Source organism: Calypte anna, chromosome 4B, assembly GCF_003957555.1.
Source record: "Calypte anna isolate BGI_N300 chromosome 4B, bCalAnn1_v1.p, whole genome shotgun sequence".
NCBI classification, from domain to species: domain Eukaryota; kingdom Metazoa; phylum Chordata; class Aves; order Apodiformes; family Trochilidae; genus Calypte; species Calypte anna.
In genome coordinates this window covers 8780017-8793357 of record NC_044249.1, presented here as the reverse complement: position 1 = coordinate 8793357, position 13341 = coordinate 8780017, and the positions used below count along the sequence as shown (strand labels likewise).

Genomic DNA, 13341 nt, shown 5'->3' with positions numbered 1-13341 from the left:
CAAATATAACAAGGGACCATTCTGCTGTGCAAAAAAAGATGTAGGCTTGTTGTACATCACCAGTGGTATAAAAAAAGGTAGGTAATGTTTCACAGAGGATACATCTACAGAACATCACGTAACTTTCAAAACATATGAAAAAATCTTCAGCTTTGCCCAGCTTTGATAAAGTCTTAACTGGAATATTTCATCCATAGCTGTGACCTAGCTGGAGGGAATCCACACTGAAACAAAGGAATTAGTGCTGGGTCTTGCAAATAAAATGCAATGGAAGATTGAGTAGCTATGCTTGTTTTTCTTCTAAAGAAGAGAATATTGAGGAGGCACTTAAGAATCTTCAGTTACATAGGGACTGCTGCAAAAAAGAAAAATCTATGCTGAAGGATAGAATAAGGATTAATGGACTTAAAATATCAGGAAATTTCAATTAGATGTGAAAGTAACCTAACAGAAAAATGAACCTTTTGAATGCTTCTCTAGCAATTAGGGTAGCCAGGGTTTTTCAGGAATGATGTGTGTCCATGCTGGTACTGCTTTTAGAGCCATTTCTTATTATGGATGGCCACTCTGAGTCTGTGAATTGCCATGAATGACACTGCACTGCTCTGAAGCATAGGAGTCAGTGTTAGGATTGACAATAGGAGTCTGTTGGTGAGACTTGAGGAGCAGCCAGCAAAGGGGATGAGATGGGATTTCCACAGGACGTGGGAGTAGAGGGCACAAAGGAAAAAGAAGGGTTTATTCCTATTCCAGATGAAAAAATTGTGTATTTTTAGAACCACTGAACTGACTACAGGAAAAGATTTTTCCTTGCTTCTTATGTGAAGAGAATGAATGCAGTACTTTATCCTGGCTGTCCTAGGATTATTGTTAATAATCTTACGGCATTATGTATTACAGGGAAGACTAACATGAGCTAGTGTTGGAAGCAACTCTTGTTGGCTGATGTTACTTCAACAAAGAAAGCTAAAGCATATTTGTGGCCACAGGCAATCTTTGCCAATTATCTGTGAAAGCCTTGGACTGATGACCAAAGCAGGAAACCAGGGCTGCACTGTGTTCAACCTTTGGTTGAACTTTTCAGACTTTGATTTCAAGAGGTGATATGTTGCATCAATTTTATTTTTTTTTTCTCAAGAAAAAAAGGAGGCAAAAAAATTCTAGAGTTCCAAACTGCTGGAACATTCAGAAACTGGAGAATGACAAATATAATGACTTTCTTTAAAATACATATTAAAAAAATAGAAGTTGAAGCCCTGCACAATGCCATCTCATGCTTATTGATTCAGGCTGCCTAACATAAGCATGCCTAAGACACTCCGTAACCTGATCAACTTTTCTACATATGCTTTGCATTGTTTTAGACTTCTTCATGTAACAGGCAGGGGTTTCAAAAGTTAGAAGAAGTAAAGTTGCTGCTAGACTGGTAACATTGCCTTTGTACGGGAGAAATTTAATGGCATATTACTAGCAAGGTCAAAGATGTCCAAGAGTAATGACTAGCAAAATTACACTGTAATTCAGATTTTTAACCATAAAGTGTAAGTCTGGTGTAGCAAAACTTAACCTATTTAGGAAGCAGTTCTTCAGTTTTCTTAAATACTTGGTTTTCTGTAAACTTGTGCCAAGATCCATAACTGGAAAATACTTCTGATTTAAAAAAAATAAAATAATAGTTCTAAATATAGTCAGATCTGTGTGTGATAATCTGTGGGAGCTGTTGGAGTTAAAAACACAGACATCTGGGTGCATGGATAAGAAAGTTCATCTAATACCTGTGGTCTGCTTCTTTTATACCCAGCCATAACTGTAGTGAAAAGGAACCAAATATTTTTAATATCTGCTTCAAACTTTTTAGAGTTGCTATTGAAACAGTAACCCTCAAGTCAGTTATGGACAAATTTACTAAAGTGCAAAGAAGGTCTAGGAAGTACAAAGAGGTCTAGGAAATAGAATTACTCATATAAAGGTGAAGGGCTTAGGTTGTTACTTTGGAGAATCACAGAATCTCAGAATGTGAAAAAAGGAACAAGGATAAGAAAAGAGGAACAGGGACAGAAATGTGAAGTGCTGTGGCAGTGGCAGCTGTAATGCCCTTACCCTGCTGGGGCAGAAGGCAAAATGCACTTCATTTCATGGAATCAGAACAGCAGAGGCTGAAGGGACCTTGGAAGATCATCTGGTCCAACTTGCCATGGGAAAGGGAGCATATATATATGAGCATATATATGAGACTGTCTAGCACATTGTCCTAGCCCATCTTGAAAACCTCCAGTGGTGGGGACTCTACCATGGTCTCTGGTCAGAAAGAAAGGTCTTCTAGTGCTGGGAACAGAAGAGCACTAAAAATTTGTAGGATCCCCATCACTGAAAATTTTTAAAGGGTCAAGGCAAAGAAACATCTTTCAAGAATACCTGTGGGTAATAGTCTGTGAATCTAAAGGTAGAAAAGATGAGCTTTCAAGAATTCATCTCGACCTTTTTGTGATTCAGTATAGTCCTTTTCACTCCCAAATAATTATAAAAAGTAGAGGAAAGAAAAGTAGTTATATACAACTTTTTTTCCTCTTTTTCTGTCAAGTTAACTTGAACTACATAACTGCATGGTGTATAAATATGGTCAATAAATAGTATTGCATACTTTTACACATATCATAAGTAAAAACTAAAATAATTTGTGTATATATAATCTGTGCATTGGCCAACAGGATTTAAAGAGCCTTACAAATGCATTTTTAATGCAATAATGTATTATCTTACTAAAAGCTACTAACTGATCAATAATGAATCAGCTACTAATTGTGATTCTTATATGTTTCATTAATCTACAAAATAAAGATTGGGGGCTTTAATAATTTTCTTAATTGTAAATAAATGGAGATTTTAATATTTTTCTGAAACATTTCAAGGGAATGAGGGATAATGGCTTGAAACTGAAGGAGGATTTATTTAGATTCAATGTTAGGAAAAAATTCTTTCCTGTGAGAGTGGTGAGACCCTGGCCTGGGTTGCCCAGGGAAGTTGTGGCTGGTCCCTCCCTGGCAGTGTCGGTCAGGTTTGATGGGGCTTGTAGCAACCTGGGCTGGTGGGAGGTGTCCCTGCCCACGCAGGGGGATGGAACTGGATGAGCTTTAAGGTCCCTTCCAACCCAAACCATTCTGTGGGTCTATAAAAAAGGAAATATTTGTCATATAATATCTTAGAACTTCAGCAAGATTATTAGCCATTGATAAAACTCATATCTTCATGAACTCCATTTAGAATTTCAGTGGAAGCCTGCTGAAGTATTGTGCTTACAAGTTGGGAGAATTTCAGGCTGTGTCTTGAGGCAGTTTCTTAGTTCTGTGAGAAGTGACACACATATAGCAGAGAGAGGGAAACTCATTGGTACATAGAAGATATACTTTCCCATGGTCATGAAAATGATTACATTTGAAGTGTGATGAAAAAATGAAATTTGAAATAATTTAATATATAAGTATATATTTTGAATGCCAATTTAATTCCCTAACAGAGGAAACAAAGTGTGGCAATATGAATAAAAACCTAGACTTCTAGTATACATTTTTTATTATTCTGTTTGACAGGTTACATGTAAGCTTAATATTTCTTAATGTGATTGTCAAATAATTTAGTTTGAAAATCTGGTATCTTATAAATGTTCTAATATAGTTAAGGAATCTGTTGTTCCTAGGCACTTTGCAGATCATACAAGTCTGCTTGAAAATCCATCTGTTTTATTTTTTAAACAAAACAAGAAAATAGCATTTCATTACATTAAACAAACAATGTATCTTGTACAGATTTTTAATGCACAGTAGCAAACATGAAAGTGTTAAACCAGTGAAAGCGTTTACCAGTGTTAAACTGACATTATTTGGCATAGCTTGCTTGTAAAAAAAAAATATCAAATTTAGTGAAGTTTTCTTGGGAATCACAGCAAGGTCAACTTTTGTTATAATGCAGAATTTCATAGGCATTTTAGTAAGAATCCTGATATGGCCAATTTTAACCTTAATTTTTAAAATAAAAACTATCTAGCACTAGAATGACTGTGTGTTAGATTCATGTTGATATTCATGGTGAGCTTTTAATTGGTTGTAATGACTTGAAAAACATAGGCTGAGTGACGTATTGCTCCACATCTTTATCACTTAAGCACGACTGTCTCTGCCCCATGGAACTGGTAAATTTCAATAGGGGAATTTTGGAAACTAATTTTCAACACAACTGTGCTAAGGCAAGAGCTTCAACAAAACATAGAGGGGTTTTTGTTATTCTGTGAAATCATATATTTAAAAAAATAATCTGTCAGTGTTGCACAGTTCTACCATTTCTATGCATGTGCTAAGTAAATTTTAGAAGGGATTGATTAGAATTAGAAGTGTGAAGGCAATCAAAATGATTGGTCAGAAGGGAGGACCTCCAGGGGGAGTGAAGTGAATGGACTGGAACCCCTTTGCAGAATGGGATTGTATAGGTCTGTGATCTCCAGAAGGGCATATAGAAGAGTGAGTAAGGATTTAACATTTACTGGTTTTCACAATTGGGTTACTGGAATAATCCACTGGAACTCTTAGAAAGCTGTTTTAAAGCAGCCAAATTAAAAAACCTTTTTAGGCAAAACTGCAGTGTGGAACAACACATGATCAATGATTCTAGAAATCAGAAGCACAGATGACTTCAGAACCATTTAAGTGTAAGCAGCTTGACAGAATACCCATGGAAAGACTGCATTTGCCCTGTGTTAGTCACCTTGTCACTTTTCCAAGTGAGAAATTAAATAGTCCTTCAGTCTGGCCCCTCATGGCAGGTCCTGCATCTTCATGTGGTATCTGTATGGAACAACAAGTAACTCCTTTGTAGCGGGATGAACCTTTCTTGCTCCGGAAGCTCAACGAGCTGCTGGCTTCTCCATTGCCTCCCACAAGAGTGAGCTTTCTCTGTGGGTGTGTGTTCCACCTTTATTGGCCCCCTGGTAATAGGGGGCCTGCCCTTACCAGGCACAGGTGGACTCACACCCACTCTTTGGCAACTTGAGGCACCTGGTTTATCTTGTTTCTCTACACTCCTTCATCTCCCCTTAAAAAAAAAAAAAAAATCAAAAAGTGCATTAATGTTTTTAATGTTCTTAGGTGTACAGAAAGTTGCAAAAGTACACGAGTCAGCTTCTGCTTAGTGTTAATCAATGCATGTGATGTAAATATTTTAAGAAAAGTCTCCATGAAGAGTTGAAAAGCACCACTGAGGACCACAAATGCATAAAGAGTATTTGTAAACTTGATAAAAATGAGGTATTTTATTATCAGGCTTATTTGCTGGTTTTAGAAAAGCTGTTGGCCTTTAGCTAATGTACTTGTTTTCACTCATTTAAAAGTGGCACCAAATACTGCTCAATGGTTCAGTATATGTGTTTGCATTCCCTTTTCTCATGTGTCAAGATAAGAAAATCTGATAATAAAGAAGCTCCTTTTGTAAAAATGTATTGTTATGGTGACAGTGGAAAACTTCTTGAAAACTCATTTCTGGAGCAATGAAATAATGTTTTATAAGGTTTCTCATAATCAAGCTAACAGAAGTTACTGGTAATATTTAACTTTCCAGACAGCATATTGTTTCAGTGTAATCTAATGAAAACAACATGTTCTAGAAAGCCAAATGTTTTCTGATCTTGAAGGAAACTAATGCACAGCTGTACAGATATATATACATTTAAAAACACATCAGTAACATATGTAATGAGCTTATGTTTTAAGTATTCATAGTCATAGTATGATTTCATAGTTGTGGGGCGTGTTGCTGTCAAATTAGTAGTCCAGTGTCTCTGCTTTTTCTTTGTTAGTTTGTCTGTGATGATGGTAAAAACTACAGAAACTGCAGTTTTGGAGTACTTTCTTTTTTCCAAACCTTTATCTTTACTACATCCTTGTTCTTCATTATACAATTAAATGGTTCAAAATCTTTTTTTACCTATTTTTACTTGTCAAGCATTTGGTACAGAAGCATGTTTTCACCCTGCCTAGATAATTAAGGTGACTGTAAACAAAAAGATGTACAATTCAAAGCCAAGTGGTGTTTTACACAAGGATGGAGGTGATAATAGCTTAATTCCTGCTTGATCTTTCCTGTCTTTGCCCTGGCGACTTTGGATTGACCTTGTCCACAATCTGATGACCTCCCTATTACACTCAGCCATTTGGAAAGCTGCTCATGCCATAGCTGGCCCTGAGGGGCTATCTGGGAGACCAGTGATCCATTGACCCATGTCAAGAGAGGGTTTCAGGTCTGATCTACTGAGCTTCTGACTTGGGTGCCTACTACGCCCACTGCAGACAAAGCCAGGAGGGCACTCTGATTTTTTTTTTCTACTTCTTAAGTGCCATGCAGTTTGCACTTCCTCTATGGAAAAGCCAGTTTTACACCAGTCAATTGCTATGAAATACATTTCCTGAAGCAATTACACGTATTGATCCTTTCTTTACAAAGGAAGTAAATTCTCTAATTTAGTGGTTCAATTTTTCTAAATCCATCAAATTGCCAGGTTTATTGGGTGTATTTAAGTTTCATCATCAAGTTCTTAAAAAAAAAGAAAAAAAAAAAAAAGCTTTTTCTATGAACTTATGCCAGGACTTTGCAGACATTTTTAAAAGTGTGTGTAAATGAGGTTCTAATCACATTAACTTAGATATGTTTATATATCTCCTGGTGCATATTTTACAAGATAAGTGACAGCTTATGAAGCTGCATGTGTGTTTGCAAAACAGGAAAACACTTTGCTTATCCAGGAGAAAATCCTTATGCTTTTGAGCTTCACTTTGCTTCCTACCATGTTGTGTTGAATTCTGCACTAGACTGTACCATTTTCTGCCAAAAAGATTTGTTTCATCCAGTAGTATTACTTTGCTTTTCTCTTAACACTTGGAAATTACACTCTGCTGTGTTTTAGCAGGGCAGGACAGCTTTGGAGATGTTAAATGCTGCCTTCCAGTCCTGTTCAGCACTTGTTTCAACTGGGATGGTCCTGATAAGGATTTCTTTTTTTTTTTTTTCTTTTCCCTATTTGTGTGTGTGTAATTATGCATGATTCTTCCCTGTAATTCTAGACTGGACACATAATAGAGTTAATGACCTTTTCATGAAAGAAAAATATTGACTTGATTCAGCTTTGACTGTGTGGGTTTTTTTCTGAAAATGTGGTGTAACTCCGAGGTATTTTAGATTTGAAAAAAAAAAAAAAATTGCTTCTCTGCACTGAGCAATCTTAGATAATAGCCCAGACATTAAGCTCTTAGACCCTTTATGTTAAAGAGAATAAGAATGTAACTGGTTTCTACACCTTTGTAATTAATACATGTGGGCCCACTTTCACCCAAACTATAGATTGCCATTTGTGCATTAGCACTTTAAAAATGGGGTTTGTATTAAAATGTGAAAAAAGCAGTTTTCCCCAACTTTTTTACTTCCTTGGTTGTCTGTCACTAAATATTTTTTCTACCATGTAACATTCATTACTTTAGCTTTTTAAGTTTCTCTATGCATAATATCCAATCAAAACCAATGTTCTGACTTCTTTGTTTTATAGCCCATTGTGGTTTAGTTCTTTGTCCTGTTAAAAGAATGATAGGACTTTTCCTATCTAAAGGCTTCTATTTTAGAAAGTATGAAAGAGGGGATTTCCCTCTTCTAGGGGACAGAGGGATCTATGGGGGAGGATTCTGTAGATTCACTTTGCCTAGTGCCATGCTAATAATTATATTTTTAACATGACAAAGTGCATCCTCTGACAGAATTATAACATGGCATTGTTTTTCATTTCTGTACAGGAATTGATCCCTGAATTCTATTACCTCCCAGAGATATTTGTCAACAGCAACAATTACAAACTGGGCGTGATGGATGATGGAACAGTTGTGTCTGATGTTGAACTTCCACCGTGGGCCAAAACCCCAGAAGAATTTGTCCGCATAAACAGACTGGTGAGATGGTTACCCTCTATTGTCTGTAGCCTTTGTCTCACAAGATTCTTCTGAAACAGTTCAGATCTTTGCTTGCAAGATGTGGCTGTTTAAAGTTTAGGTAGAACTATTGCTGGAAATACCTGAAGAAAGGTTGGATTTACAAGTTTAGGAAGGAACAAAAGGCCTATGCTATTGTTCATTCTTTAGAACTGCTCAAAAAAATTTGAGTGTGGTCTAAATACTCAGAAGATCTTATCCCATTTGTATGTCAGCTCGTGTGGTTCTAAAGAGCTAATGAAATCCTCACTTTACAGAACACTTGGAAAAGCTTTTTGATTGTAGAAAAATTTGTCACTCTGATTACTTAAATGTAATGCAGATTTTTTAATTTTAGTATCCATTTAACTCCAAAGACCAGTGAATGCCTCAGGAAAGCAGGTTGCATTTTGAACCTTTTGCCTCCTCTCCCATTTCTTCCATCAAATGGATATGATTCAGAGTGGTATTTTACAAGAAAAAGAAGTGAATTCTCCTTTGCCTGCTTCATTCCCCAAACAGAGAGTATTACTCTTCTGTTTTGAAAAATCCTGTTGTTAGCACAGCCTGTCCTCCTGGTGTCCCCCAGACAGTGTAGTGAATTACAGAATAGTTGTTACTGTATCATCATTGGTGTTTCATCACTTTCCTCAAAGTTTCATCACTTTCCTTAGGCTCTTCTCAAAACAAACAGATTCTGTATCTAAAATGAGAGAAGTTTTTCTTACTGAGTCTTGAAAAATGAGGCTGCAGTTTTACCCTGGTGGTCAACACACTGGGAAATACTAAAATAAGGGTTGGACTTGATGATCGTAGAGGCCCTTCCCAACCCGGCTGATTCTATGATTCTATAAATCTAAGGCATGGAAACTCTCAAAAAACTTTTTTGGATACCAGGCTTAGACTTGACAATGTTGTGATATCACTAAGTTGTGAAATAGGAATTGAAAAAGTCCTCTTGTTGGCAGACCATCAGAGCTCATATTCATAAAATTAGACAACAGTCACATCAGAAGAAATCTGTGATTTGTAAATTATCAGAATGCTTTACACTGCACCTTCCCTAATGTGAAAAACCATGCTGTTTAGAAATCTTATTTGCCTTAGGTTTCTGCAGGCAGTTGTAGGATGCACCATAATAATCACAAATAATGTCAGATGGATTTAGTGGTTTGCTTCATATAGGAGGATGTGCCACTCTTATTTAAATGAGGTATGAAGTACACTAGGGTTTGGCAGGAGTAGTTGGCAAACCATATTCAAGTGCAGCTTTTCATCGGATAGTTGTGCTGACAGGTTAAGGAGGTAGCCTGGCACCTTCTCCAGTTTGGCGTGCACTGGTGATTCAGCACAACCCGAGAAAGGAAAAGCCATGTTCTTAAGCAGACTTTCAAAGGCAGCCCAAGGCCATGATCTTTCCATGTTGGTTTTTGCATAAAATATACTTCTCATTCTATTAATTACAGATCTGGCTTTCCCCATGGGGAAGTTGTTCTCCATCTCCTGTGTCCCCCTTTTCTGAGATTTTAGCACTTAATTATCTTTTGCTCATTTCTAGCCTTGATGCCAGTTTTTTCTCACTCCCACCTCTCTGTACACCCTGACCTACACTTCTCTCATCCTTTCAACATTTCCCAAAGCCTTTGCTACTTGTGTCTGCCTTCTTGGAGCTCTCTTTGATATCTCTCAGGATGAAGTGCTTCAGCAGCAGAAAGCAACTGCTTTTTGATTATTACTGTTAAAGTCTTGGACACAAAATGTAGAATTCCTTTAGAGTCTTCTTGTAGAGAGTGATGATCTCATTCTAAGCACATTTTTATTTTGTTAAATCCTGAAAAAAACCCAGAACACTCTAGAATGAGGGAAATGAGATCCAAACTTTCATTTCTAGAAAAATTAATTTGAAAACAGATGCATATTAATTTTTATATATTTAATTTTTGTGTAATGGAGATTAAAATTATTTTGTCATGTCTTTAATTTCACTTAGCATTTCTTTTGCAACAGAAATATCATATTTATTATATAAATACAATTAATGTTTCCTGCTTATATACATTTCCCCAAGTAATTATTCATTATTGATTGTGACTTTTGAAACAGTTTTAATCTGAAAGACTTCACTGCTGATCTGCTGGGCTTCATAACTTCTGATGTGAAAGGAGGCCTTGTCCCACTTGGTCAAATGGGGCATGGAAAGAAGGTGCAAAAGTTGCTGTAAATCAGAGTTTTTCAAAACAAAAAGCTTTTACATAAATGGGTAATGTTCAAGGGCTGCATAATTGGACAAAACAGAGATTTTTTTTAAGGCTTAAAGTTAATTACAAGAAGAAGAAATGATGTACAGAATGATGGCATAATAAAGTGTCAGGCATCAGCCCTTTTGGAGACACTGGAAGCTCCTGATGCTGTTGCTGTAATCAGATACCCAGGTTTGTCACTCTAGTAGGGTTGAATGTAGGGTTGAACCCCAGTGCCAATGAATTGTGTTAACTGCTTCTGTGACGTGGTCAGCCTTACTGTGGTAGTGGTAGCCCTGTTGGTGCTGGTATGAATGATGCCCTGTGTGACCTCCTGGTTTTGCAGTGACATAAAACTGAGAAAAATCACATGCAAATCTTGAATTGCTTCTTCTTGTTAATACTTAGTGGACTGGGCACCATCAGCATCAAATCAGCATCCTTTCATTTTAATAGGTGTGTTTAGGAGGAGATTAAAGCTCAGCTCCTCACAGATACAACTGAGAGCAGCTTGCTAGAGTGTGGCACAGGCTGAGGCATTCACTTGGTATTTCCTTGCTGCTTCTTCCTTCGGACAAAATACTGATTATAGTATTTTAAATTCCCAGTTTGTAAGCTATCACCCACAGATAATTTTTCCCTTTGCATTTCAGTTTTCCCCTTTAAAGTCCACAGATCTTGTGCAACGATTTGAGCTCATGAAATGCATACTACTTTGATCTGTGACCTTTTTGTGGTGCTAATCGGGTTCCTGGTATCATTATACCTTGCTCATTAATCATATTTCCTGCAGCCCGTCAGCCAGCCAGACAGCCCAAAGCCCCTGTTTGCAGCCTTGGCTTGGCAGGTTTCTGCTTTTCCAGATTATTACAGTGTGATACTTTGGCTTCTCATAACCAGACCCACATCAAGCTGTGTGCTACAATTAAAGTCAGATGGTCCTCAGGTTGAGCAGGGATATAGTGCTGCAGCTGTCTGTCTTTCTGGAACAGACTGGCACAGGGAGCAGATGATGTGTAGGACAGTGCATCAGAACAGCTTGTACAGTACTGGGTCAGTAGCAGGGGTTCAGAACATTAATTGACAGGCTGATAGCTGATTTAAAAGTGATTCCCAACCTATTTTTAATTCTATAAAGTGTGTGTTTTAATTGAAATAGATGGTTGCAAGTCCTCTGTGTTTGCTCTGAGAGGGGAAGCAGAATGGTGTATAATTAAAACTGGGTTTTGATTGATGAAATGTCATGATGAGCTAAATGATAGCAGCAGGATGTCATCCTAAGTAATACAAAGCAGCATAACGTGTTGTATTGCTTTTGCATGTAGTTGGTACTTTGTATTGGTTTGTGGTGGCACAATATTTTATAACAGCACAAATCAATGGAGGGTTAGGTTGTTGGAGGGTTTTTGTTTTGTATTGGCTTTTGGGTTTTTTGTTTGTTTTTTTCTGAGGTTTGATGGAAAAGTGTTTTTTCAGTCTGCAGTTTGATGGGAAAGTGCCTGGGTTTTTACCAGTCTGAAACCTTATTATATACCTCTAAAACTCTGTGTTATAACTGCTGAGGTACTGGAGAATATTTTCCAGTTTACACAGATGCAGTTGACAGTATTTGTATTATTGTACAATTTAGTAATTTTTGTATTTGTGTGTGTGATAAGAATTATAGCACTAGCTTAATATAAGTGGAAAGCCTACAAACTTTTAATTGAGATACAATTATAATTTTTCCTCCCAACAAAACAGAAAACCCCAAATGCAGCATAATATTGCATCCTTACTTTATTTTTAAGTTATGGTACCTTTAGGACGTTAGCAGGTGAACAAAGGGAAGAATGCTACCTTGATCTGATGACCGGTACAAGAAAATAGGCAACAATTTTTTGATTATTCCATGCTGCTGGGAGACCTGTAGAAAAAAGAAATAGGAAGTGAACTGGGAGGGGAAGAGTACAAACAGATAGATGTTCAGGTACAGAAGTCTGAAACAAAATCCATAGCAGTCATTGACAGACATTGGAATAGACATATCCAGTTAAACTTAGGTTCTTCTGGGGTCTTTTGTTGGCTTCACTATTTTCTTAGCTGCCCTCCTTTAGAGTAGTTTTCTTTCTTAGAAATTTAAATTCACTTGTTGGAATTAGTGATAATTACCCAATTAAGACTGATAGAAATTTTAATACCCTTCCTATCATGCAGAACAAAGTAGACATTTATGAAGACCAGGAGCAACCCAAGGGAAACTGCCATGCTTCTCACTGCTAGTTAGGAACAGTTAAAATCCCAGTAAGACAATCCTGCTTGGTTTTAATCCTGTCATTAAAGGTTGGATGTCTGACTAGGTAAGAATTAATTTTAAACTGTTAATCAATTGATAATAATTAAATTTCATACAGCTTTGATGAGCCTCAGCTTTTTGAGAATTAGATTGCTTCAATGATAATAAATAAAGTTGTGGAGTTCTGTTAAGCCAGTTTTCCACTAGACATCTCAATTTAAGTATTTCAGTGCTTATTGCAGAGTTAGCCCTTTCATGGTCAGTGGTTTATCCATTTGATTCAATGCTGGGGAAAATGCAAGACAAATTAGAAAAGTGATGAGATTGCTGTGCTGGATTAAAAGCTTTGAAATACAATTTTCAAATAATTGAAAATGTAGTGATTGGAAGCTAGGACACTTTCTGAAACAAATGAGATATTTAAATACATAAAGGTGCTGTACACAAAATTTTTCCTGGCATGATAAGTAAAACAAAGAGGAAAGGTAGGCCAGCCATTCACTCTAATATAAATTTTAGTGGAGCAAAATGGATCAGTATTAAGAACCACTGGTCAGTTAGAAAGTTCTATTGATATGATTGCTATTAGTCTAATAAATACATTGAAGCAGCAGTTAAGGTAGAGCCTATAATTTGGAATGTACTGAATTTTTTGTACTATCTTGGGAAAATATGTCATGGTCCCACAGCTGTGTATTTGTAAAGGTGTTACAGCAAGTGCTGTAGAGAATCATGTGGATATGAACTGCATGAATTAAAGTTCACTGATACAGATTACCAGTCATAAATTGCTAGATTATTAGTGAAGTATTGCTGGAAATAGCTTACCATT

General features: G+C 36.8%; 1 protein-coding gene across 5 annotated transcripts in view; it reads left to right on the top strand.

Annotated features, from left to right (window-relative positions):
- Positions 1-13341, top strand: part of LRBA (LPS responsive beige-like anchor protein) — a 387071-nt gene that overhangs the window by 286347 nt on the left and 87383 nt on the right. For all 5 annotated transcript variants that reach the window (XM_008500801.2, XM_030450868.1, XM_030450869.1 and 2 more), the window contains one exon: positions 7824-7976. In XM_008500801.2, coding sequence (XP_008499023.2) covers positions 7824-7976 — 153 coding nt within the window. The remainder of the gene's footprint in view (positions 1-7823; positions 7977-13341) is intronic.